General features: G+C 43.2%; 4 protein-coding genes and 1 pseudogene across 6 annotated transcripts in view; all 5 read left to right on the top strand.

The window, feature by feature from the left end:
- The window catches only part of LOC121543562 (carbohydrate sulfotransferase 11), a 93266-nt gene that overhangs the window by 31596 nt on the left and 35334 nt on the right, over positions 1-26336 (top strand). For all 3 annotated transcript variants that reach the window (XM_045208876.1, XM_045208875.1, XM_041853518.2), the window contains exon 2: positions 3262-3347. In XM_045208876.1, the coding sequence (XP_045064811.1) occupies positions 3264-3347 (84 nt within the window). In that variant the 5' untranslated portion in view covers positions 3262-3263. The remainder of the gene's footprint in view (positions 1-3261; positions 3348-26336) is intronic.
- LOC123482151 (E3 ubiquitin-protein ligase TRIM39-like) lies at positions 8680-12768 on the top strand. The gene has a single exon (XM_045208870.1). It carries the CDS (start codon positions 9670-9672, stop codon positions 11479-11481), a length of 1812 nt encoding a protein of 603 aa, XP_045064805.1. The 5' UTR covers positions 8680-9669; the 3' UTR covers positions 11482-12768.
- LOC123482153 lies at positions 13090-16887 on the top strand (annotated as a pseudogene).
- Positions 17209-19968, top strand: LOC123482154 (E3 ubiquitin-protein ligase TRIM39-like). The gene is made up of 2 exons (XM_045208871.1): positions 17209-17340; positions 18076-19968. The coding sequence occupies exon 2, from the start codon at positions 18078-18080 to the stop codon at positions 19716-19718; it is 1641 nt and encodes a 546-aa protein (XP_045064806.1). The 5' UTR covers positions 17209-17340; positions 18076-18077; the 3' UTR covers positions 19719-19968.
- Positions 21718-23741, top strand: LOC123482156 (E3 ubiquitin-protein ligase TRIM39-like). The gene has a single exon (XM_045208874.1). It carries the CDS (start codon positions 21718-21720, stop codon positions 23353-23355), a length of 1638 nt encoding a protein of 545 aa, XP_045064809.1. The 3' UTR covers positions 23356-23741.

Genomic DNA, 26336 nt, shown 5'->3' with positions numbered 1-26336 from the left:
TTTTGTTCAGTGTAGTTTAAAGAGCCATAATAGCTACAGTGTGGTCTTATATGTACTGTGAAGTGCGATCGTTCTCTCTGCTCCTGGACTCAATCGTTTTCAACTTTTGTTCCTCCTCTTTCATCATCTCCTCTCTCATGAGACACATTCCTTATTTTCTGCAATTATTAATTAATTAATTAATAACAGAATTATATTTCTATTGGGGATGTTAATACATTACATCAAGCCATTTCTTTCCACCCCTAACTATAACATAACGTGTGTGTGTAGACACTCACATACACACACTTTCAGTCTCTACCAAACTGATGGTTGTTCCCATGCCACAATGAGGGTGTGTTTTATGTTCACGTTAGTAATTAAAGGCCCACAGCTAAATGAATAAGGAGGAGAAAAGAGCAGCCAATCATATCAACTGCTCTGATTGGGTTCAGCTAGCCTTTCCCTGTGGACGCGCGCGCACACACACACACACACACACACACACACACGCGCTACATAAATCCAATTATTAACAGACTTGCGTCCCTCACCTATGCACCAACTCACACGCATTACCCTCCGACACACATTTGACAGGCGCTTATCAGGCTTTTGTTTAATAAAGTTGCACTAACATCTGTCTTCTGTGCTCCTGCTCTAATTCTGCTGTTCATCTGAATCCTAATTAAGCTTCAGCACTTCAGCTCTGAGCATGAGAGATAGAACACACACATTTAAATACACACACAGACAAGACACTCACAGGAGATATGAAAAGTCTGCGGGAGCTCTGTCTGCCGCTAGACATAATCAAACCTACAGAGGGATCACTCTGTGTGTGTGTGTGTGTGTGTGTGTGTGCATACATGTGCACGTACATGTACACATCAGTGACTGTGTGTGCTCATGCACTTTAGTGTGTGTGTGAGTTACAGTGGCAAGTGAATTGATGCTCTCTGTGTGTAGGTAAGATTAGCAGCAGATTAATCCTCCAGTATCCCATAATCCCTTGCTGATAGATGGCTGCAGATGTTGTGTGATTACAGACCTGCTGAGCTTGTGCAGAACGGACTACAGTATGTAATCAAACCCGCAGTATGTAATCAAACTCACAGTGAATATAGTGCTTGTCAACATACACTCCAGCCACTCCTTCAATGACGGTTTTACATGACATATTTATGCCAACTTTTGATCTGATTTAGTATTTTTTTATTCTGGGCTCACTGTTGTGTGTCGCTGTATTTTCTGCTTGGTTTGTGATGCTGACTTCTTAGAATCCTTTGCATGTCAGAAGCTGTTATGGGTGGGATTTGGGAGGGAGGCTGGCTCTGTTGTATCTTTGATCTGAAAGCAAAGGGAGAGTCACTAGAGAATCTGCCCAACAGTAGTTCACAGAGGAGAGTGGAAACACCAAATGCCCTTTTTAACCCTTTGAGGTGGATGGAGTTGGTAGAACATTTTCACTGATTCACAAAGAGTGGCTGAATTAATAGGCCTGTAAAATTCCAGAATAACATCCACAAAAACTCACACCGTAAATTGTTTATATCACTTAATTGAGCAACAACATTTGGTTCGGTAGATCGAGGAAGAGGAGGAGGAGGAGGGATATTAGTTCTCCTGGTGTATGAGAGCTGGGGCTGATGGAATATGAAAGGTGGTGTGTGTTACGCTTGGAGTGTGTGTGTTTGCATGTTTGTGGAACACACAGACGCTCTCACAAATTCTGGGTACAGGCTGGCCACACTGGTATTTAAATTGGCACCCTTACCACTCTGTGCATTAACGAGAGAGAGAGAGAGAGACAGAGATCAGTGTATTAACACACACCAGACTTAGACAGGATTAGTAGCAGATTAAATAGAGCGTGTTTGTGTGTGTACCTGGAGGCACTGAAGCAAAACCGGTAGATCAGGTGTGTGTGGTGGTATGTAAGCTACTTGTGTATGTGGGAAATAGGATGAACTGTTTGGAGATTTAAATGCTCAGCGAGAGTAGCTTTGCTCTCTCTCTCTCTCTCTTTCTCTCTCTCTCTCTCTCTCTCTCTCTGTCTGGCTGGCTGTCTCTGTCTCTGTCTCTGTCTCTGTCTCTGTCTCTGTCTCTCTCTCACTCATCATCTTACTGTCTGTACATATTAGGCCTACAGCCCATAGATGCAGTAGAGGAGAAATGAGAATGAGTGAGTGAGTGGAAGAGTTGAATCTGTTGCTGTTAGCACCCGGCACAGAGGACGCTTTCATACAGATATATGTTGGCATCCATCGTCATTAGCCACAGGCCTGCCGGCAGAGTCAGATGCATTTTCGGAATGGATTTCTGACCCAGTACTGCCATTTCCAGTAGGGGAGAGTAATCACTCCCAGATATCATGGATGAATCCTCATTACTGTTCTGTTCTCTCTCGAACACTGTCTCTGCTGCATTCAGTGTGTGTGTGTATTCTCCTGAAAGAGCAGTAATTGCTTGTGTATATGATGCACACAGTAGGGAGCGGGAATTAACTGCATTATTAAGAAGCTGCTTTCACAGCCAGGTGACAGGTCACCCATCACACTGAGGTGTGCTGTGTGTATGTATGTGTATAGCGGCATTTCTTCCCCCTCTCCTACTGAAAGTAAGGTATAAATGGATAGTCTGCAGTGGTTCGTTACACGAACAAGCACTCCGCTCTCCTCCATTCCCCAGGTGACAGAAATGGCTGGGATTTGTCCACAACACGCAGCACAAACAGGAAACGATGCACTGGTTTAGATACAAAGATACAGGAAGTGGGTTTGTCTGCGGTTGGCTTACTCCCCCCCCCTCTCTCTCACTCTGCAGACGTTGTTGATCATCTTTGTCCTGATTTCCTACAGTGACGTCTTTGTCCTACAGTCATATGGCATTACATATACAGTCCTTTTAGATCAGTGAGGATGATGAAACATAGAACAGAGAAAAGTAAGGCTCTCAAATGTATTGTTGTTCACCCACACCCACTCTTCGGTTCAATCTCATGTAGTTATTCAGTGGGCTCTTTCATCTAGTAATTTGAGAGGTATTGTCTGGCTGCTTTTTTGTGTGGGCTGTTGGTTGTGTGTATAGGGACCTGGCCTTGTAGTTTAGCTGTGTCAGTGCCCTTGGCCCCTACAGAATATAGCTTTATGGTAATTTATTCTATGTGAATGCTGTTGTAGTTAACATTATTAGGCCCACTCTCTTATTGGTTGTTGTTCCTGTTGTTCCAGTGTGATTGGTCATTGTTAACGGTCCTCTCTCTGTCCTCTCTAACAGTCATGCGGAGGAACCCATTTACGGCGGACGTGTGCTGTAGGAAAGGCTCCCGCAACGCACTACAGGAACTCTACAACCCCACACAGGTAGGAACCTGTGTCTCTTTCTCTTCCTCCCCCTAACTCTCTCTCTCTCTGTAAATATAGACCCCGCTGTTTTAGGCCTGACTCAGAGAGACATTTGAAAGGTCGTGACCCTGGCTGTTTTTAGCCTTGTCCTCCCTTTCCCTTCAAACAGTGTGTGTGTGTGTGTGTGTGTGTGTGTCACACTAAGCCTGGGTCCATGCTCCATTGAAACCTACATTCTGTTACCGTGGCGATAGTCCCCTTCCGGAGGATGGCTTTATTCAGCGTAACGGTCGATTGCATAGTTAGTATTACATATTTCACTTCTCGTAACTCTTTTTCAGAGCACTGCATTCTCCCTTCAAGTACAGTAAGCTCTGCTTACATTGCTGCAACTTACTGTAACCACAAAACATATGGTGAAGTAAAATATATATTGTGGGGGAGAGGAATGAATGGTGTGCCTAAGGTGTTTTGAGCCGAGTTCGTTGAAGATTCCTTGCTGCGTTTGCTTGTTAGGCTACTGTGGTTCTCTCTGTATTTTTGCAGCTGCAGAAATGGCTATGTATCCAATAGCACTGTGATAATAGAGTTGTATTCTCACGGGTGGTTGTCATCATCAGTCTATCACTCATACTGCAGTCTCTCAGTAAAGTCAGCACACTGCTGTTGGTGATACTATCACAATAATGGACAGGCTAGTTTCTCCTTCAATCCTCTGCAATAATTATCTGTCGTTTACTCTTTTTATTTTATTTCTCTGTGTCTATATACACTGAGTATACCAAACATTAGGAACACCTTCCTAATATTGAGTTGCCCTCAGAACAGCCTCAACTCTTTGGGGCATGGACTCTCTGGAGGAGGTTACAAACTAGCGTAATCTAGCCTGCATAATGCTGTTTGCCTTGTTTCTTTGGGGCATGGATTCTACAAGTTGTCGAAAGCGTTCCACAGGGAAGCTGGCCCATGTTGACTCCAATGCTTCCCAAGTTGGCTGTATGTCCTTTGGGTGGTGGACCATTCTTGGTACACACGGGAAACTGTTGCGCTTGAACAACCCAGCAGCGTTGCAGTTCTTGACACAAACCAGTGCGCCTGGCACCTACTACCATACCCTGTTCAAAGGCACTTACATTTTTTGTCTTGCCCATTCCCCCTCTGAATGGCACACATACAAAATCCATGTCTGAATTGTCTCAAGGCTTGAAAATCCTTATTTAACCTGTCTCCTCCCCTTCAGCTACACTGATTGAAATGGATTTAACAAGTGACGTCAATAAGGGATCATAGCTTTCACCTGGTCAGTCTGTCATGGAAAGAGCAGGTGTTCTTAATGCTTTGTACACTCAGTTTATATCTGTCATGCACTATCTCTCTCTCTCATAAACTCCTCTCTCTCTCTCTCTGCAAACTATTCATCACAGCACACATTTTAAAAGTATACAAGAAGCCATCAAACTGGTGTTTAACAGCTAAGATTAGACTGGGTGCACGTGGACATATATGATTTTCCGCCAGGGAGTTTTCCACACCTCCTCACTCATGTAAAGTCCCATTGATATGATGTGTGTGAGGGCAGAGGGCAGAGAGGAGTACTGTAGCTAGTGTAAGCCCCAGTGGGGTGTCGGAGGTAGCGGTTTGGAAGAGGAGCGGGGAGTTGTGGGGTTTAGGGAGGGAGTGGGGGGTCAGAATGACGTAAGAGGTACTGTGCTAATATGTGTGCCCTGCCACCCACTGCCCAATCCTAGAGCGCTTGGTTGGTCATGTGGCAGGCAGGCAGACAGACAGATAGACAGACAGACATTAATAGAATCCGAGCTGTGTGTATATGTTTGTGTGTGTTGTCAGAATGTATGTCAATTGTAAAGTATTTTTGTCTGTAATGTATTTTTCGTTATTTGTCGGACCCCAGGGAGACTAGCTGTCGCCATTGACGTGGGCTAATGGGGATCCTAATAAAATCAGAGTGTTACAGTGACCATCTCTGCTGCGGCTGCAAATCACCAGTTATTTGACTGATCAGGTGTGTCCCATTTGCATTCAGGCCAGGAGAAACAGGCCTTCATTCCCATATGGGTTAATAGTTTCTCCTCCTGTATGGTAATACCTTCTTCCCAGTCTGATGAGTACTGCAAGAGTCTATACACACACAATACTGTCATTACCAACCTTCCGGTTAAATACTGATGCAGAGATATGGCTGGGATGTGGGGAAGGGAACTGTATGCATGCAGATATCCGTTGCACAGCCCCCTGGCTGGGATATGACTGGGATGAATGTGAGCCGTAATGTGGTGTCTGTGGAGTGGAGGTGAATGATAACGCGTGTGCATGTATGTGTAGACAGCAGTTAAAACCTGTCTGGGTAGTAGCAGAGGAACAGAGAGAGTTGTGTGCATTAACCCTTTAGGCAGTTCTAGGAGCATATATCGTTCTTTGTTGAATATTCTAACTGTGTGTGTGTGTGTGATTACGTGTGTGTGTGTGATTCTGTGTGTGTGTGTGTGTGTGTGTGTGTGTGTGATTCTGTGTGTGTGATTCTGTGTGGTGTGTGTGTGTGATTCTGTGTGGTGTGTGTGTGTGTGTGTGCCTCTGCCTGTGTGAGTGATTCTGTGTGTGTGTGATTCTGTGTGTGTGTGTGTGTGTGTGTGCCTCTGCCTGTGTGTGTGGTTTTGTGTGTGGGCCTGCCTGTTACTGGTTTACCCCTCTGACCCTGCTCTGGTTGGATTCTCAAACCTCCTTTGGCTGGTTTTGGTTGGATGATTGGACGCTGGGCTAAACATGTTGATGACTGAAGAGGCATGTACAGTGCAGCATGGAACAGAAAGAGAGAGGAGAGAAGAGAGAGAGGCAGATTTGGAGCCTGCAGTTTGCATGATGTCGTGGCAAAAGTCTTCTAGCCCTGTTTTCCTCAATGAGAGAGTGGCCTGTCAGCATAATGTCCCCCAGCTCCTAGCATAATGTCCCCCAGCTCCTCTCATCTCTCTCTCTCTCTCTCTCTCTCTCTCTCTCTCTCTCTGTGTCTCAGCTGTTGAATCACAGCAATGTTGCATCAGTCAAATATGATACCAACCAACTGTCTGTCTCATACTAGTGGTGTGTGTGCTTGCATGTATGTGTGTGTGTTCTCACGGTGGTTGGTGAAAGCAGACAGTTTACAGCCCTCCTCCCTGGCAGTAGCTCTATCGTCTGTGAGGGCAAGACTCAACAGGCACACAGGGGAAAGTCTCTCACCTGAACACAACTAACTACCACCACCACAGCCCAACCTAGCCTAGCCTGGAGCAGATTACCTGTCTCACACACATACAAACACATACTCACTGGCTCAACATTATAGCATTGTTTTGTATACTCGTACAGTACCTTTGTACAGTGTAAGCCTCAGTATGGTAAAAACAGACTTAGGTCTCTATTATGTTCTGTAATGCACTTTAATGATAGTAACTCATCATGGTTTCTCTACGTCATTCAACAATTCCACCCATATACAGTATGTATGCTTTTCCAACTGGAGCAAAGTATAGCCAATAGAAAGGGACCTGTACATATGTGTTGTGTGTGTGTGTGTGTGTGTGTGTGTGTGTGTGTGTGTGTGTGTGTGTGTGTGTGTGTGTGTGTTCAGGAGAAATTGAAAGCTCAGGGAAAGTGGGAGCAGTTAGTATTGCTATAATTAGGACTTCCTCTTTCCCTGCCGCTGTGTGCGTCTTACATACATGCACACACACTCCGGTACGCTGCATCAGTATAGCGTTGTGTATACTCACATAGTCTCTGGTGGTGTGTTAAGTGCAGGTATGTAGTGTTAGACTTCACCAGAGCTGTAGATACTATACACCGGTCATGTCTCTGGTCCTCTGGTAAACTGGGAGCGGTTGAAAAATACTGGCTTTATTTTCACAGGAGCCCCCTCTCACTTTCTCTCACTCTCTTTCTTTCTCGCTCACTTTCTTTCTCACCGTCGTTCTCTCTCTTTCCTTTTCTTTCTCTTGCTCTCTTTCTCTTTATTCCCCCCTTTCATTCTATCTGGTTATCTTACTCCTGAGAACCTCTCTTTTCTCTGGTGACAGGTATTTAGTGTCAGTGGGGCAGGGAGAGATGGGATAGTGGAGGTATTAGATATCCCACACTCCTCTTATCTAAATCGGCCATCTCAGGGTGTGGTGTCAGTGTCACCTCACTTAGTCATTTTGTGTGTGTGTGTGTGTGTGTGTGTGTGTGTGTGTGTGTGTTGTCTGGTCAGAGTCAGTGGAAACTTCCTGTGTTGTGCTGCTGGCATAGACATTACTCCCTTACAACAGTTCACCCTCTCCCTCTCCTATCTTCTTCCCTCTCTCCTCTCTCTCCCCTCTTCTTCCCTCTCTCCTCTCTTCTTCCCTCTCTCCTCTCTCTCCTCTCTTCTTCCCTCTCTCCTATCTTCTTCCCTCTCTCCTCCCTCTCCTCTCTTCTTCCCTCTCTCCTCCCTCTCCTCTCTTCTTCCCTCTCTCCTCCCTCTCCTCTCTTCTTCCCTCTCTCCTCTCTCTCCTCTCTTCTTCCCTCTCTCCTCTCTCTCCTCTATTCTTCCCTCTCTCCTCTCTCTCCTCTCTTCTTCCCTCTCTCCTCTCTTCTTCCCTCTCTTCTTCCCTCTCTCCTCTCTTCTTCCCTCTCCTCTCTTCTTCCCTCTCTCCTCTCTCTCCTCTCTTCTCTCTCTCCTCTCTTCTTCCCTCTATCTACTCTCTTCTTCCCTCTCTCCTCTCTTCTTCCCTCTCTCTACTCTCTTCTTCCCTCTCTCCTCTCTCTCCTCTCTTCTTCCCTCTCTCTCCTCTCTTCTTCCCTCTCTCCTCCCTCTCCTCTCTTCTTCCCTCTCTACTCTCTCTCCTCTCTTCTTCCCTCTCTCCCCTCTCTCCACTCTTCTTCTCTCTCTCCTCTCTTCTTCCCTCTCTCTACTCTCTTCTTCCCTCTCTCCTCCCTCTCCTCTCTTCTTCCCTCTCTCATCTCTCTCCTCTCTTCTTCCCTCTCTCCTCCCCCTCCTCTCTTCTTCCCTCTCTCCTCTCTTCTTCCCTCTCCCCTCCCTCTCCTCTCTTCTTCTCTCTCTCCTATCTTCTTCCCTCTCTCCTCTCTCTCCTCTCTTCTTCCCTCTCTCCTCTCTTCTTCCCTCTCTCCTCTCTTCTTCCCTCTCTCCTCTCTTATTCCCTCTCTCCTCTCTTTACTCTCTTCTTCCCTCTCTCCTCTCTCTCCTCTCTTCTTCCCTCTCTCCCACTCTCTCCTCTCTCTCCCCTCTTCTTCCCTCTCTCCTCTCTCTCCTCTCTTCTTCCCTCTCTCCTCTCTCTCCTCTCTTCTTCCCTCTCTCCGCTCTTCTTCCCTCTCTCCTCTCCATCTTTTTCTCTCTGCCCTCTCATGGGATTTCACTGACCTGAAGCCTTGTCACCCTGTTTCTCTGTAAGAGGGTTTCAGGCAGCTCTCTGTCTGGTCTTGCTCCTCATAAATGGCACCATGGAAAACTCACACCACCTGGTCTGCCCTCTGTGGAAAATAGGATTTTACCCCATAAAACAGTAACCTTGTCAGGGTTTATAGTGTGTGTGATCACAGAGCAGTGTTCATGTCAGGTGGTTCCTGGTTCTATCATTCAGAGAGAGGGAAGAGAGGAGGGGGAGTTACAGGTGAGTTTAGTATGAGAAAGAGAGGTTAACTCTTCCTGCAGAATGTATTGTGTTCTCTCCTGGCAGTCTGATGATGGGAGCTGGTGCTGTAGTGCGGGTGTGTATGTTAGTGTGTTTTTGATTGGTGCCTGCATGGCCTGTGAATGCCAGGCTGTGGGAGTGGAGAGCAATGGGGGTCAAAGACAAACTGCCCTCAGTCATCTACACAGTGTGTGTGTGTGTTGACTGCAGTGATTCAAACATTGTGATTCTAGGAATAGTAATGTGAAAGCTGTATTGACTTTAGTCCTGGTTTATTCAATACTGTTTTAATCAATGACATTTAAAAATAATCAGTTCCAAAGTTCAGCCATGTAAAGGGTTAACTGTTCCAGGAAGAGAACCACACAGCAGTATCTGGTGGGGAGGAGCATTATTAACGTCACTTTGCTGAACTGAAACTAAAGTAGAGAGACATATAGTACAGTATATTGTGTACAGGACCAAACTCTCCAGCACCTCAGAAATCTCTATTAAATAGCTATACATTCAGACTATATGCTGACTCTCCTACCCTTTGACACCACAAACAGAAAGGACAGAGATATCATCCACCAAAAACATTCAGGTGAGTAGAAAGATTGACATGGAAAGTTAAGTTGAAGCTTTACTGTGTTTACCGTGTATATTTCCTGATTTATTTATCCAGATTCTACGGTATGCTTCACTTTTTATCCTACAGTTATAGGACTTATCTATGTTATAACATAATGTATCAAGATTCGGTAATATCATCACATAAGACAATGTTGACAACTCTAAAGCTGAATATATCAAGAGCTGACGGATTCCAAATGTTTTATGGTATCACCTTTGGTCTCTGTCTAGATATGGCCACCTCCAGCAGTCTCCTGTCTGAAGAGCAGTTCCTGTGCTCTATCTGTCTGGATGTGTTCACTGAGCCTGTCTCTATTCCATGTGGACACAACTTCTGCAAGGCCTGTATCAGTGGATACTGGGATACCAGTGACCTGTGCCAGTGTCCAATGTGTAAAAAAACATGTGATAAGAGACCAGATCTGTTTGTCAATACTTTCATTTCTGAGATGGCTGCTCAGTTCAGGCAGACAGTTGAAGTGAAAGTTACCAGCAGCTCAGACCAATGCCTTGCCATAATTGTAGAAGTGTCCTGTGACATCTGCACTGGGAAGAAGCTCAAGGCCCTGAAGTCCTGTCTGGTGTGTCTGACCTCTTACTGTGAGACTCACCTGGAGCCTCATCAGAGAGTCGCAGCCTTAAAGAGACACAAGCTGATCAACCCTTTGGAGAACCTGGAAGACAGGATGTGTAAGAAGCACGACAGACCTCTAGAGCTGTTCTGTAGGAGGGACCAGATGTGTGTGTGTCAGTTCTGCACTGAGACAGACCACATGACTCATGACACTGTCCCTCTAGAGGAAGAGTATGGAGAGAGGAAGGCTCAGTTGGGGAAGACTGAGGCAGAAGTACAGCAGATGATCCTGGAGAGACTGCAGAAGGTTCAGGAGATCAAACACTCAGTAGATCTCAGCAAGAAAGATGCAGAAAGAGAGATATCAGACAGTGTGCAGGTCTTCACTGATCTGGTGCGCTCCATTGAGAGAAGCCAGGCTGAGCTCATTGATGTGATTGAGGAGAAGCAGAAAGCAGCAGAGAGGCAGGCTGAAGGGCTCATTAAAGAGCTGGAGCAGGAAATCACTGAGCTAAAGAGGAGAAGCACTGAGCTGGAGCAGCTCTCACACACTGAGGACCACCTACACCTCCTCCAGAGCTTCCCATCCCTGGGCACCCCTCCACCCACCAAGGACTGGTCTGAGATCAGTGTTCACAGTGATCTGTGTGTGGAGACTGTGAGGAGAGCTGTGTTTCAGCTGGAGGAGACACTGAATAAAGAGATTGAGAAGCTGCCTGAAGTCAAACTGAAGAGGATTCAGCAGTATGCGGTGGATGTGACTCTGGATCCTGATACAGCACATCCCTACCTCATCCTTTCTGAAGATGGGAAACAAGTGAGATATGGAGACACACTGACGAATCGTCCTAATACCCCAAAGAGGTTTGATATAATTGTAAATGTCTTAGGAAAGGAGGGCTTCTCTTCAGGGAGATTGTACTATGAGGTGACAGTCAAGGGGAAGACTGACTGGGATTTAGGAGTGGCCAGAGAGTCCATCAACAGGAAGGGGACTATCACACTGAGCCCTAAGAATGGATACTGGACTGTATGGCTGAGGAATGAAAATGAGTACAGGGCTCTTTCTAGCCCTAGTGTCCCCCTCTCCCTGATAGAGAAGCCCCAGAAGGTGGGAGTGTTTGTGGATTATGAGGAGGGTCAGGTCTCCTTTTATGATGTGGAGGCCAGGTCTCATATCTACTCTTTCACTGGCTGTACCTTCACAGAGAAACTATATCCATACTTCTGTCCCTATTTGAATGAAGGTGGTAAAAACTCTGCCCCTCTGATCATCACTCCTGTCAATCAGACAGAATGACTTTTAACCTGAAAATCTAACTGACCAGTCACATTTGTTAATTTAGAATGAATCATTAACATGATGATTATCCAGCAGCAATGTAATATATTACCAAATCTCTCCGTGCTCATAATAAAATATTTTTTGTGATACAATTTTCACACAACATAAAAAAATGAACATCAACAAACAAAGCAGACACAACAAACACAGTCAACACCACACAATGTCACTCATAAAGTATGACTTCACATCTGGGAGTTACATTTCAGATGAGGTTCTAATCATTACATCATATCAGCACTACATGCTGTGTGTTTGTTGCTAGTTATTGTTTGCACTGTATATCTCTGTTGATCCTGACTAGCTCTAATGAAAACTGTGCATGGAGTAAAATTGTAATAAATGAAATCAATTTGAATAGAGATGAAATTGGCATTCTATCTAGTACTGTCCCACATTTTTTAGAATAGTGATGTCTATGAAATCAGTTTGGAATAGTGGCAGAATGCTAACGGGTTGATATCATATGGAAATGTACAGTATGTGGTAGTTGATGTAATTGAATGCATAATTGGCCCTGTGAGGCTCAGTTGGTAGAGCATGGTGCTTGCGATACTGAGGTTGTGGGTTCAATTCCCACAGGGGACCAGTAAGAAAGAAAATATATATGAAAATGTATGCACTTACTACTGTAAGTTGCTCTGGATAAGAGCTTCTGCAAAATGTGATTACATTGGATATACTTTTAGTAAAAAAGGAACATCTACCTGATGATATGGTTGTGTGTAATGGTCTGTTTATTTTGTGGTTTTGCTGTCTCATCACCACAATGATCAAATATCAATTTTCCCGCTTAAAGGCCCAGTGCAGTCAAAAACTTTATTTTCCTTTGTTTTATATATATTTCTACACTAAGGTTAGAATAATTCTGTGAAAATTATTCATGCCCTTTTAGTGTAAGAGCTGTTTGAAAAGACCATCTGAAATTTCAGTCTGTTTTGCCTGCCTGGTGACATCAAGAGGCGGTAAATTAGTGAATAGACCAATAAGAAAGAGTTCCTCTCTGCCAATAACAGCTAGTTTTCAGTTTTTCCACTCCCACTCAGACCACTCCCAGACAGTCCTATTAAAATTCTTATTTGAGAAATTGCTCTTTGCTAAGAAGCTATTTTTGTTTCTTTTTGACCATTGTAATTTAAAATAATCTCAGTACTGTACTTAATTGTTACCCAGAAATGATTTGATATTGAGATAAAAACAACTGCATTGGACCTTCAACAAATAAAGGCACCTGCTATGTCACCTTGTCTGTCTGCCTGTCTGCACCTGTAATAATATTAATGACATTCATTGTGAATAGAATGAGATAAATAGTGGGTGAAAGAGGAATGAAAGAGAGAGATAAATAAATATGATAGAGGTCAGTAAATAATGCATCTGACTCTTGACATTAAACCCATAATGCCATAAATTCAAACTATTCTAAACAATTGTAAATTAGCACCAGAGAGAAAGAGTACTCAGCCATGTAAAGGGTTAACTCTGTTCCATGACGATACATCATCTGGCAGTATTGGGTGGGGAGGAGCATTTTCACGTCATTTTGCTGAAATGAAACAAAACTGTATCGACAGTGAAACTAAACTTGAAAGGCATTTAGCTCGCAAAGTCTTTCAAACTAAACAAATCTCTACAGTAGACCCTGTTTCTGTGATTCTCTTTTGACACCACAAACAGACCCACAAACACATGCAGGTGAGTACAGAGGACAGGTGACGATATCTTGTTTACGTTTCCTCCTGTTGTATCTGCAGTAGACCTATGTTAAAACTTGTCATCATTTGGTAAAAATATTTTGGCCGACATTTTACTTTTTCTAAACACAGGCACGATGAAAATACGAATTTGTCACATCTTCTAGTGGGATATCTCTAAACTTCCATGTTAGTAATGTCCATACAGGTGGTGATTGATGCAGAGAAAAAAGCTCTAATATCGAATAGCTATTAAAAATGTTGAAGGCCCACAATTACCTGCGATATTGACATCTGTTTTTGATCATTGAAATGAATTATCTATAGCCATAATTTCTTGAATAATATAATTGGTACCCTAGAAAATAGTAAGTTGGGTTACTCCATTGTTTATAAACAATGAATGTCTTTGTAATCAAACAATGTATAGCTTCAATTTATGTTGATGTTGACGTCATGGACTGTCAGTCCTTTTATCCATACAGTAGCTATGAATTTGAAAGTGGTTGCACTTCTCCAGCCCCACCCCTCAACTTTATAGCAAACTAAATGGTGTACCGCTGTAAATATCACAGTGAACCTTTAATGGTGCTTGTAGGCTACATATAATGTCACACTTCAAGGTAAAACCATGTTTTAAGATTGGTTAATATTATCCAATAAAGCCATGATGACGCTAAAGATTAAATGATCAAGAACTATAACAGATATGGTTTCACCTCTGGTCTCTGTCTAGATATGGCTACTTCCAGCAGTCTCCTGTCTGAAGAGCAGTTCCTTTGTTCTATCTGTCTGGATGTGTTCACTGAGCCTATCTCCACTCCATGTGGACACAACTTCTGCAAGGACTGTATCATAAAGTACTGGGATAGCAATGACCTGTGCCAGTGTCCCATGTGTAAGGAGAAATTCTACAGGAGACCTGAGCTTCGCATCAATACTTTCATTTCTGAGATGGTTGCTCAGTTCAGGAAATTAGTTCAGTGGAAAGCTACCAGCAGTCCAGGCCAACGCCCAGCCAAACCTGGAGAAGTGTCCTGTGACTTCTGCACTGGGATGAAGCTCAAGGCCCTGAAGTCCTGTCTGGTGTGTCAGACCTCTTACTGTGAGACTCACCTGGAGCCTCATCAGAGAGTCGCAGCCTTAAAGAGACACAAGCTGATCAACCCTGTGGAGAACCTGGAAGACAGGATGTGTAAGAAGCATGACAGACCTCTAGAGCTGTTCTGTAGGTCTGACCAGACATGTCTTTGTGTCTTGTGTTTGAAAACAGACCACATGACTCATGACACTGTCCCTCTAGAGGAAGAGTATGGAGAGAAGATGGCTAAACTGGGGAAAATTATGGCAGAGGTAGAACAGAAGATGCATACACATTTTAGAAAGGTTAAGGAGATCAAACACTCAGTAGATCTCAGCAAGAGAGACACAGAGAGGGAGATATCCGACAGTTTGCAGGTCTTCACTGATCTGGTGCGCTCCATTGAGAGAAGCCAGGCTGAGCTCATTGAGGTGATTGAGGAGAAGCAGAAAGCAGCAGAGAGGCAGGCTGAAGGGCTCATTAAAGAGCTGGAGCAGGAAATCACTGAACTAAAGAGGAGAAGCACTGAGCTGGAGCAGCTCTCACACACTGAGGACCACCTCCACCTCCTCCTGAGCTTTCCATCACTCTGCACCACTCCATTCACCAAGGACTGGTCTGAGATCAGTGTTCACAGTGATCTGTGTGTGGAGACTGTGAGGAGAGCTGTGTCTCAGCTGGAGGAGACACTGAATAAAGAGATGGAGAAGCTGCCTGAAGTCAAACTGAAGAGGATTCAGCAGTATGCAGTGGATGTGACTCTGGATCCTGATACAGCACATCCCAATCTCATCCTTTCTGAAGATGGGAAACAAGTGAGATATGGAGACACACGGACGAATCGTCCTAATACCCCAAAAGAGGTTTGATAGATTTTTTAATGTCTTAGGAAAGGAGGGCTTCTCTTCAGGGAGATTGTACTATGAGGTGACAGTCAAGGGGAAGACTGACTGGGATTTAGGAGTGGCCAGAGAGTCCATCAACAGGAAGGGGAAGATCAAACTGAGCCCTGAGGATGGATGCTGGACTGTATGGCTGAGGAATGAAAATGAGTACAGGGCTCATTCTAGCCCCACTGTCCCCCTCTCCCTGATAGAGAAGCCCCAGAAGGTGGGAGTGTTTGTGGATTATGAGGAGGGTCAGGTCTCCTTTTATGATGTGGAGGCCAGGTCTCTTATCTACTCTTACACTGGCTACACCTTCACAGAGAAACTATATCCATTATTCTGTCCCTGTTTGAATGAAGGTGGTAAAAACTCTGCCCCTCTGATCATCACTCCTGTCAATCAGACAGAATGACTTTTAACCTGAAAATCTAACTGACCAGTCACATTTGTTAATTTAGAATGAATCATTAACATGATGATTATCCAGCAGCAATGTAATATATTACCAAATCTCTCCGTGCTCATAATAAAATATTTTTTGTGAAACAATTTTCACACAACATAAAAAAAGGAACATCAACAAACAAAGCAGACACAACAAACACAGTCAACACCACACAATGTCACTCATAAAGTATGACTTCACATCTGGGAGTTCCATTTCAGATGAGGTTCTAATCATTACATCATATCAGCACTACATGCTGTGTGTTTGTTGCTAGTTATTGTTTGCACTGTATATCTCTGTTGATCCTGACTAGCTCTAATGAAAACTGTGCATGGAGTAAAATTGTAATAAATGAAATCAATTTGAATAGAGATGAAATTGGCATTCTATCTAGTACTGTCCCACATTTTTTAGAATAGTGATGTCTATGAAATCAGTTTGGAATAGTGGCAGAATGCTAACGGGTTGATATCATATGGAAATGTACAGTATGTGGTAGTTGATGTAATTGAATGCATAATTGGCCCTGTGAGGCTCAGTTGGTAGAGCATGGTGCTTGCGATACTGAGGTTGTGGGTTCAATTCCCACAGGGGACCAGTAAGAAAGAAAATATATATGAAAATGTATGCACTTACTACTGTAAGTTGCTCTGGATAAGAGCTTCTGCAAAATGTGATTACATTGGATATACTTTTAGTAAAAAAGGAACATCTACCTGATGATATGGTTGTGTGTAATGGTCTGTTTATTTTGTGGTTTTGCTGTCTCATCACCACAATGATCAAATATCAATTTTCCCGCTTAAAGGCCCAGTGCAGTCAAAAACTTTATTTTCCTTTGTTTTATATATATTTCTACACTAAGGTTAGAATAATTCTGTGAAAATTATTCATGCCCTTTTAGTGTAAGAGCTGTTTGAAAAGACCATCTGAAATTTCAGTCTGTTTTGCCTGCCTGGTGACATCAAGAGGCGGTAAATTAGTGAATAGACCAATAAGAAAGAGTTCCTCTCTGCCAATAACAGCTAGTTTTCAGTTTTTCCACTCCCACTCAGACCACTCCCAGACAGTCCTATTAAAATTCTTATTTGAGAAATTGCTCTTTGCTAAGAAGCTATTTTTGTTTCTTTTTGACCATTGTAATTTAAAATAATCTCAGTACTGTACTTAATTGTTACCCAGAAATGATTTGATATTGAGATAAAAACAACTGCATTGGACCTTCAACAAATAAAGGCACCTGCTATGTCACCTTGTCTGTCTGCCTGTCTGCACCTGTAATAATATTAATGACATTCATTGTGAATAGAATGAGATAAATAGTGGGTGAAAGAGGAATGAAAGAGAGAGATAAATAAATATGATAGAGGTCAGTAAATAATGCATCTGACTCTTGACATTAAACCCATAATGCCATAAATTCAAACTATTCTAAACAATTGTAAATTAGCACCAGAGAGAAAGAGTACTCAGCCATGTAAAGGGTTAACTCTGTTCCATGACGATACATCATCTGGCAGTATTGGGTGGGGAGGAGCATTTTCACGTCATTTTGCTGAAATGAAACAAAACTGTATCGACAGTGAAACTAAACTTGAAAGGCATTTAGCTCGCAAAGTCTTTCAAACTAAACAAATCTCTACAGTAGACCCTGTTTCTGTGATTCTCTTTTGACACCACAAACAGACCCACAAACACATGCAGGTGAGTACAGAGGACAGGTGACGATATCTTGTTTACGTTTCCTCCTGTTGTATCTGCAGTAGACCTATGTTAAAACTTGTCATCATTTGGTAAAAATATTTTGGCCGACATTTTACTTTTTCTAAACACAGGCACGATGAAAATACGAATTTGTCACATCTTCTAGTGGGATATCTCTAAACTTCCATGTTAGTAATGTCCATACAGGTGGTGATTGATGCAGAGAAAAAAGCTCTAATATCGAATAGCTATTAAAAATGTTGAAGGCCCACAATTACCTACGATATTGACATCTGTTTTTGATCATTGAAATGAATTATCTATAGCCATAATTTCTTGAATAATATAATTGGTACCCTAGAAAATAGTAAGTTGGGTTACTCCATTGTTTATAAACAATGAATGTCTTTGTAATCAAACAATGTATAGCTTCAATTTATGTTGATGTTGACGTCATGGACTGTCAGTTCTTTTATCCATACAGTAGCTATGAATTTGAAAGTGGTTGCACTTCTCCAGCCCCACCCCTCAACTTTATAGCAAACTAAATGGTGTACCGCTGTAAATATCACAGTGAACCTTTAATGGTGCTTGTAGGCTACATATAATGTCACACTTCAAGGTAAAACCATGTTTTAAGATTGGTTAATATTATCCAATAAAGCCATGATGACGCTAAAGATTAAATGATCAAGAACTATAACAGATATGGTTTCACCTCTGGTCTCTGTCTAGATATGGCTACTTCCAGCAGTCTCCTGTCTGAAGAGCAGTTCCTTTGTTCTATCTGTCTGGATGTGTTCACTGAGCCTATCTCCACTCCATGTGGACACAACTTCTGCAAGGACTGTATCATAAAGTACTGGGATAGCAATGACCTGTGCCAGTGTCCCATGTGTAAGGAGAAATTCTACAGGAGACCTGAGCTTCGCATCAATACTTTCATTTCTGAGATGGTTGCTCAGTTCAGGAAATTAGTTCAGTGGAAAGCTACCAGCAGTCCAGGCCAACGCCCAGCCAAACCTGGAGAAGTGTCCTGTGACTTCTGCACTGGGATGAAGCTCAAGGCCCTGAAGTCCTGTCTGGTGTGTCAGACCTCTTACTGTGAGACTCACCTGGAGCCTCATCAGAGAGTCGCAGCCTTAAAGAGACACAAGCTGATCAACCCTGTGGAGAACCTGGAAGACAGGATGTGTAAGAAGCATGACAGACCTCTAGAGCTGTTCTGTAGGTCTGACCAGACATGTCTTTGTGTCTTGTGTTTGAAAACAGACCACATGACTCATGACACTGTCCCTCTAGAGGAAGAGTATGGAGAGAAGATGGCTAAACTGGGGAAAATTATGGCAGAGGTAGAACAGAAGATGCATACACATTTTAGAAAGGTTAAGGAGATCAAACACTCAGTAGATCTCAGCAAGAGAGACACAGAGAGGGAGATATCCGACAGTTTGCAGGTCTTCACTGATCTGGTGCGCTCCATTGAGAGAAGCCAGGCTGAGCTCATTGAGGTGATTGAGGAGAAGCAGAAAGCAGCAGAGAGGCAGGCTGAAGGGCTCATTAAAGAGCTGGAGCAGGAAATCACTGAACTAAAGAGGAGAAGCACTGAGCTGGAGCAGCTCTCACACACTGAGGACCACCTCCACCTCCTCCTGAGCTTTCCATCACTCTGCACCACTCCATTCACCAAGGACTGGTCTGAGATCAGTGTTCACAGTGATCTGTGTGTGGAGACTGTGAGGAGAGCTGTGTCTCAGCTGGAGGAGACACTGAATAAAGAGATGGAGAAGCTGCCTGAAGTCAAACTGAAGAGGATTCAGCAGTATGCAGTGGATGTGACTCTGGATCCTGATACAGCACATCCCAATCTCATCCTTTCTGAAGATGGGAAACAAGTGAGATATGGAGACACACGGACGAATCGTCCTAATACCCCAAAGAGGTTTGATAGATTTTTTAATGTCTTAGGAAAGGAGGGCTTCTCTTCAGGGAGATTGTACTATGAGGTGACAGTCAAGGGGAAGACTGACTGGGATTTAGGAGTGGCCAGAGAGTCCATCAACAGGAAGGGGAAGATCAAACTGAGCCCTGAGGATGGATGCTGGACTGTATGGCTGAGGAATGAAAATGAGTACAGGGCTCATTCTAGCCCCACTGTCCCCCTCTCCCTGAGAGAGAAGCCCCAGAATGTGGGAGTGTTTGTGGATTATGAGGAGGGTCAGGTCTCCTTTTATGATGTGGAGGCCAGGTCTCTTATCTACTCTTACACTGGCTACACCTTCACAGAGAAACTTTATCCATTATTCTGTCCCTGTTTGAATGAAGGTGGTAAAAACTCTGCCCCTCTGATCATCACTCCTGTCAATCAGACAGAATGACTTTTAACCTGAAAATCTAACTGACCAGTCACATTTGTTAATTTAGAATGAATCATTAACATGATGATTATCCAGCAGCAATGTAATATATTACCAAATCTCTCCGTGCTCATAATAAAATATTTTTTGTGATACAATTTTCACACAACATAAAAAAATGAACATCAACAAACAAAGCAGACACAACAAACACAGTCAACACCACACAATGTCACTCATAAAGTATGACTTCACATCTGGGAGTTCCATTTCAGATGAGGCTCTAATCATTACATCATATCAGCACTACATGCTGTGTGTTTGTTGCTAGTTATTGTTTGCACTGTATATCTCTGTTGATCCTGACTAGCTCTAATCAAAACTGTACATGGAGTAAAATTGTAATAAATAAAATCAATTTGAATAGAGATGAAATTGGCATTCTATCTAGTACTGTCCCACATTTTTTAGAATAGTGATGTGTATGAAATCAGTTTGGAATAGTGGCAGTATGCTAACGGGTTGATATCATATGGAAATGTACAGTATGTGGTAGTTGATGTAATTGAATGCATAATTGGCCCTGTGAGGCTCAGTTGGTAGAGCATGGTGCTTGCGATACTGAGGTTGTGGGTTCAATTCCCACAGGGGACCAGTAAGAAAGAAAATATATATGAAAATGTATGCACTTACTACTGTAAGTTGCTCTGGATAAGAGCTTCTGCAAAATGTGATTACATTGGATATACTTTTTGTAAAAAAGGAAAATCTACCTGATGATATGGTTGTGTGTAATGGTCTGTTTATTTTGTGGTTTTGCTGTCTCATCACCACAATGATCAAATATCAATTTTCCCGCTTAAAGGCCCAGTGCAGTCAAAAACTTTATTTTCCTTTGTTTTATATATATTTCTACACTGAGGTTAGAATAATTCTGTGAAAATGATTCATGCCCTTTTAGTGTAAGAGCTGTTTGAAAAGACCATCTGAAATTTCAGTCTGTTTTGCCTGCCTGGTGACATCAAGAGGCGGTAAATTAGTGAATAGACCAATAAGAAAGAGTTCCTCTCTGCCAATAACAGCTAGTTTTCAGTTTTTCCACTCCCACTCAGACCACTCCCAGACAGTCCTATAAAAATTCTTACTTGAGAAATTGCTCTTTGCTAAGAAGCAATTTTTGTTTCTTTTTGACCATTGTAATTTAAAATAATCTCAGTACTGTACTTAATTGTTACCCAGAAATGATTTGATATTGAGATAAAAACAACTGCATTGGACCTTTAACAAATAAAGGCACCTGCTATGGCACCTTGTCTGTCTGCCTGTCTGCACCTGTAATAATATTAATGACATTCATTGTGAATAGAATGAGATAAATAGTGGGTGAAAGAGGAATGAAAGCGAGAGACAAATAAATATGATAGAGGTCAGTAAATAATGCATCTGACTCTTGACATTAAACCCATAATGCCATAAATTCAAACTATTCTAAACAATTGTAAATTAGCACCAGAGAGAAAGAGTACTCAGCCATGTAAAGGGTTAACTCTGTTCCATGAAGATACATCATCTGGCAGTATTGGGTGGGGAGGAGCATTTTCACGTCATTTTGCTGAAATGAAACAAAAATGTATCGACAGTGAAACTAAACTTGAAAGGCATTTAGCTCGCAAAGTAAACAATGAATGTCTTTGTAATCAAACAATGTATAGCTTCAATTTATGTTGATGTTGACGTCATGGACTGTCAGTCCTTTTATCCATACAGTAGCTATGAATTTGAAAGTGGTTGCACTTCTCCAGCCCCACCCCTCAACTTTATAGCAAACTAAATGGTGTACCGCTGTAAATATCACAGTGAGCCTTTAATGGTGCTTGTAGGCTACATATAATATCACACTTCAAGGTAAAACCATGTTTTAAGATTGGTTAGTATTATCCAATAAAGCCATGATGACGCTAAAGATTAAATGATCAAGAACTATAACAGATATGGTTTCACCTCTGGTCTCTGTCTAGATATGGCCACCTCCAGCAGTCTCCTGTCTGAAGAGCAGTTCCTGTGCTCTATCTGTCTGGATGTGTTCACTGAGCCTATCTCCACTCCATGTGGACACAACTTCTGCAAGGACTGTATCACAAAGTACTGGGATAGCAATGACCTGTGCCAGTGTCCCATGTGTAAGGAGAAATTCTACAGGAGACCTGAGCTTCGCATCAATACTTTCATTTCTGAGATGGTTGCTCAGTTCAGGAAATTAGTTCAGTGGAAAGCTACCAGCAGTCCAGGCCAACGCCCAGCCAAACCTGGAGAAGTGTCCTGTGACTTCTGCACTGGGATGAAGCTCAAGGCCCTGAAGTCCTGTCTGGTGTGTCAGACCTCTTACTGTGAGACTCACCTGGAGCCTCATCAGAGAGTCGCAGCCTTAAAGAGACACAAGCTGATCAACCCTGTGGAGAACCTGGAAGACAGGATGTGTAAGAAGCATGACAGACCTCTAGAGCTGTTCTGTAGGAGTGACCAGATGTGTGTGTGTCAGTTCTGCACTGAGACAGACCACATGACTCATGACACTGTCCCTCTAGAGGAAGAGTATGGAGAGAGGAAGGCTCAGTTGGGGAAAATTATGGCAGAGGTAGAACAGAAGATGGATACACATTTTAGAAAGGTTCAGGAGATCAAACACTCAGTAGAGCTCAGCAAGAGAGACACAGAGAGGGAGATATCAGACAGTGTGCAGGTCTTCACTGATCTGGTGCGCTCCATTGAGAGAAGCCAGGCTGAGCTCATTGAGGTGATTGAGGAGAAGCAGAGAGCAGCAGAGAGGCAGGCTGAAGGGCTCATTAAAGAGCTGGAGCAGGAAATCACTGAGCTAAAAAGGAGAAGCACTGAGCTGGAGCAGCTCTCACACACTGAGGACCACCTCCACCTCCTCCAGAGCATTCCATCCCTCTGCACCCCTCCACCCACCAAGGACTGGTCTGAGATCAGTGTTCACAGTGATCTGTGTGTGGGGACTGTGAGGAGAGCTGTATCTCAAGTGGAGCAGACCATTATGAGTGAAGTTAAGAAGTTGTGTGTTGCTGAGTTGAAGAGGATTCAGCAGTATGCAGTGGATGTGACTCTGGACCCTGATACAGCACATCCCAATCTCATCATGTCTGAGGATAGAAAACAAGTGAAACATGGAGACAAACCACATAATCTCCCTGACAACCCAAAGAGGTTTGTTACATGTTACTGTATCTTAGGAATGGAGGGCTTCTCCTCAGGGAGATATTACTATGAGGTGATGGTCAAGGGAAAGACTAAGTGGATTTTAGGAGTGGCCAGAGAGTCTGTCAACAGGAAGGGGCAGATCACACTGAGCCCTAAGAATGGATACTGGACTGTTATTCTGAGGGATGGGAGTAAGTACTCAGCCTGTAACTCCCCCTCTATCACGCTCTCCCTGAGAGAGAAGCCCCAGAAGGTGGGGGTGTTTGTGGATTATGAGGAGGGTCAGGTCTCCTTTTATGATGTGGAGGCCAGGTCTCTTATCTACTCTTACACTGGCTACACCTTCACAGATAAACTATATCCATACTTTTTCCCTTGCAGTAACGGTGGTGAAAACTCTGCCCCTCTCATCATCACTCCTGTCAATCAGACAGAATGACTTTTAACCTGAAAATCTACAAAAATGTGTACTTTTAGAATTATCTTCATCTGTTGTCCTACATCAGAGAGAATATTTCACTGTAATGTTATTACTGACGTGGTTGTTGTTTGTTGTCATCAGCATCATGTCAGTCTGTTAGAGATGATGAGTATCCTCATGCAGCTGCATTGTAAAATATAAGAACATCTCTCAAGGCTCATAACAAGGTATGATTCGTACCTGGGAGTTACATTTCTGAGGAAGTTCTGATCATGAGATATAAGCATATTTAGCTGATGTATTGTTTGCACTGTATATCTATGTTGGTCCTAGCTATAATGAACTGGGATGGGCATAGAGTCAAATTAATGGTTTTTAGAAAATAAAATCCAGTTGAATATTGACCAAATTTGTATTCTTTCTAGGCCTACTGTCCCAGATGTTTACAATAGTGATGACTATGACATCAGTTTGTAATAGTGGAGGTATACTGAGGTGTCTGAGGTTGATATCATATGGAAATGGTCTGTTTATATTGTGGTTTTGCTGTCTCATCACTGCAATTATCAAAGATACATTTTCACGCTTTACAAATGGTCACCTTTTATGGCACCTTCTCTGTCTGCCTGTCTGTACATTCATTGTGAATAGAGTAAGATAATAAGTGAATGAATGAATGAAGAGGGATGAAATACAGAGACATTTTACAGGACATCTGATTGTTGACATTAAACCCATGCCATGGCATCAATCCAAACTTGAAACAATTGTAAATAAGCACCAGAGAGAAAAGGTTCAGCCATGTAAAGGGTTAAAGGGCCATTCAACATCATATTCATCATATCCAGCACTAAACCAGTCTATATAATATTATGTGAAAACGGTGTGTTTCTATGATCTGTGGTTAAAAAGATCAGAAGAAAGGTCCTAAAAAATGCTCCTCTGTGACATCACAGGGTAGGATTAAAAGTAAAAAAAACAGTGATTTTCAAAACCGCCAATGAGTTTCTAGCCCAAGGGAGGGTGTTTTTGTTGCTTCCCACGTCACCGCGAATCACTGTTTTTTAAATATTTTAACTTTGATGATCACCGTGTAAAACTTCTCAACTATATATTTTTTTCTGCAAAACGTAGAATGCAGGACACCCCTTCAAATGAGTGGATTCGGCTATTTCAGCCACACCCGTTGCTGACAGGTGTAAAAAATTGAGCACACAGCCATGCAATCTCCATAGACAAACATTGGCAGTAGAATTGCCTTACTGAAGAGCTCAATGACTTTCAACGTGGTACTGTCATAGGATGCCACCTTTTCAACAAGTCAGTTTCTCAGATTTCTGCCCTGCTAGAGCAGCTCCGGTCAACTGTAAGTGCTGTTATTGTGAAGTGGAAACGTCTAGGAGCAACAACGGCTCAGCCGTGAAGTGGTAGGCCACACAAGCTCATAGAACGGAACCGCTGAAGCGCGTAGCCCGTAATATCGTCTGTTCTCGGTTGCAACACTCACTACCGAGTTCCAAACTGCCTCTGGAAACAACGTCTGCGCAAGAACTGTAAGTCGGGAGCTTCATGAAATGGGTTTCCATGTCCGAGCAGCCTCACACAAGCCTAAGATCACCATGCGCAATGCCAAGCGTTAGCTGGAGTGGTGTAAAGCTCGCCGCCATTGGATTCTGGAGCTGTGGAAATGTGTTCTCTGGAGTGATGAATCACGCTTCACCATCTGGCAGTCTGAGGGATAAATCTGGGTTTGGCGGATGCCAGGAGAACGCTACCTGCCCAAATGCATAGTGCCAACTGTAAAGTTTGGTGGAGGAGGAATAATGGTCTGGGGCTGTTTTTCAAAGTTCGGGCTAGGTCCCTTAGTTCCAGTGAAGTGAAATCTTAATGCTACAGCGTACAATTACATTCTAGACGATTCAGCATGACAATGCCCCCATGCACAAAGCAAGGTCCATACAGAAATGGTTTGTCGAGATCGGTGTGGAAGAACTTGACTGGCCTGCACATATCCCTGACCTCAACCCCATTGAACACCTTTGGGATGAATCGGAACGCCGACTGCGAGCCAGGCCTAATCGCCCAACATCAGTGCCCGACCTCACTAATATTCTTGTGGCTGAATGGAAGCAGGATTTGGACTGTCAATCCTTTTATCCATACCATATAGGGCCGCAGATCAATTTCCAAAAACAAAAAATTATTGTTTTGTTTTTTAGGATTTCACTCGGGGGCTCAATTTACTGTTGAGAAGTTGGACTAGTAGAGTACACAAGGTGCAATTTCCAAATTTGGTTACAATTTGTTTAGCTATTTTTCTCGTTAGTCACTGTTAGTCACTGAATTAGCTCATGTCAGCTAACATTTCTGTGTAGAATTGCAGGAGATTTGCTGTAAAACTGCACCAAAATAAAAAGAGTAGAATTGCTCAATTGCAACGTCTTTTCTCCGCCCCATGGCAAAATGTGTAGACTTGCAGCAAACTTGCTTTAAAACTGCAACATTTTCTTGACGCAGGGAGAGATGGGATAGTGGAGGGATTAGATATCCCACACTCCTCTTATCTAAATCGGCCATCTCAGGGTGTGGTGTCAGTGTCACCTCACTTAGTCATTTTGTGTGTGTGTGTGTGTGTGTGTGTGTGTGTGTGTGTGTGTTCCAGCGCCACTGTGCTGGTTTGTGTATATGTGCCGGTGTTGTCTGGTCAGAGCCAGTGGAAACTTCCTGTGTTGTGCTGCTGGCATAGACATTACTCCCTTGCAACAGTTCACCCTCTCCCTCTCCTCTCCTCTCCTCTCCTCTCCTCTCCCTCTCCTCTCCTCTCCTCTCCTCTCCCTCTCCTCTCCTCTCCTCTCCTCTCCTCTCCTCTCCTCTCCTCTCCTCTCCTCTCCTCTCCTCTCCTCTGTTCTCTCATGGGATTTCACTGACCTGAAGCCTTGTCATCCTGTTCCTCTGTAAGACGGTTTCAGGCAGCTCTGTGTCTGGTCTTGCTCCTCATA

Source organism: Coregonus clupeaformis, chromosome 28 (assembly GCF_020615455.1).
Source record: "Coregonus clupeaformis isolate EN_2021a chromosome 28, ASM2061545v1, whole genome shotgun sequence".
Classification (NCBI taxonomy): Eukaryota; Metazoa; Chordata; class Actinopteri; order Salmoniformes; family Salmonidae; genus Coregonus; species Coregonus clupeaformis.
Note: the sequence above shows the minus strand (reverse complement) of the source record. Positions and strands in the feature narration are given on the sequence as shown.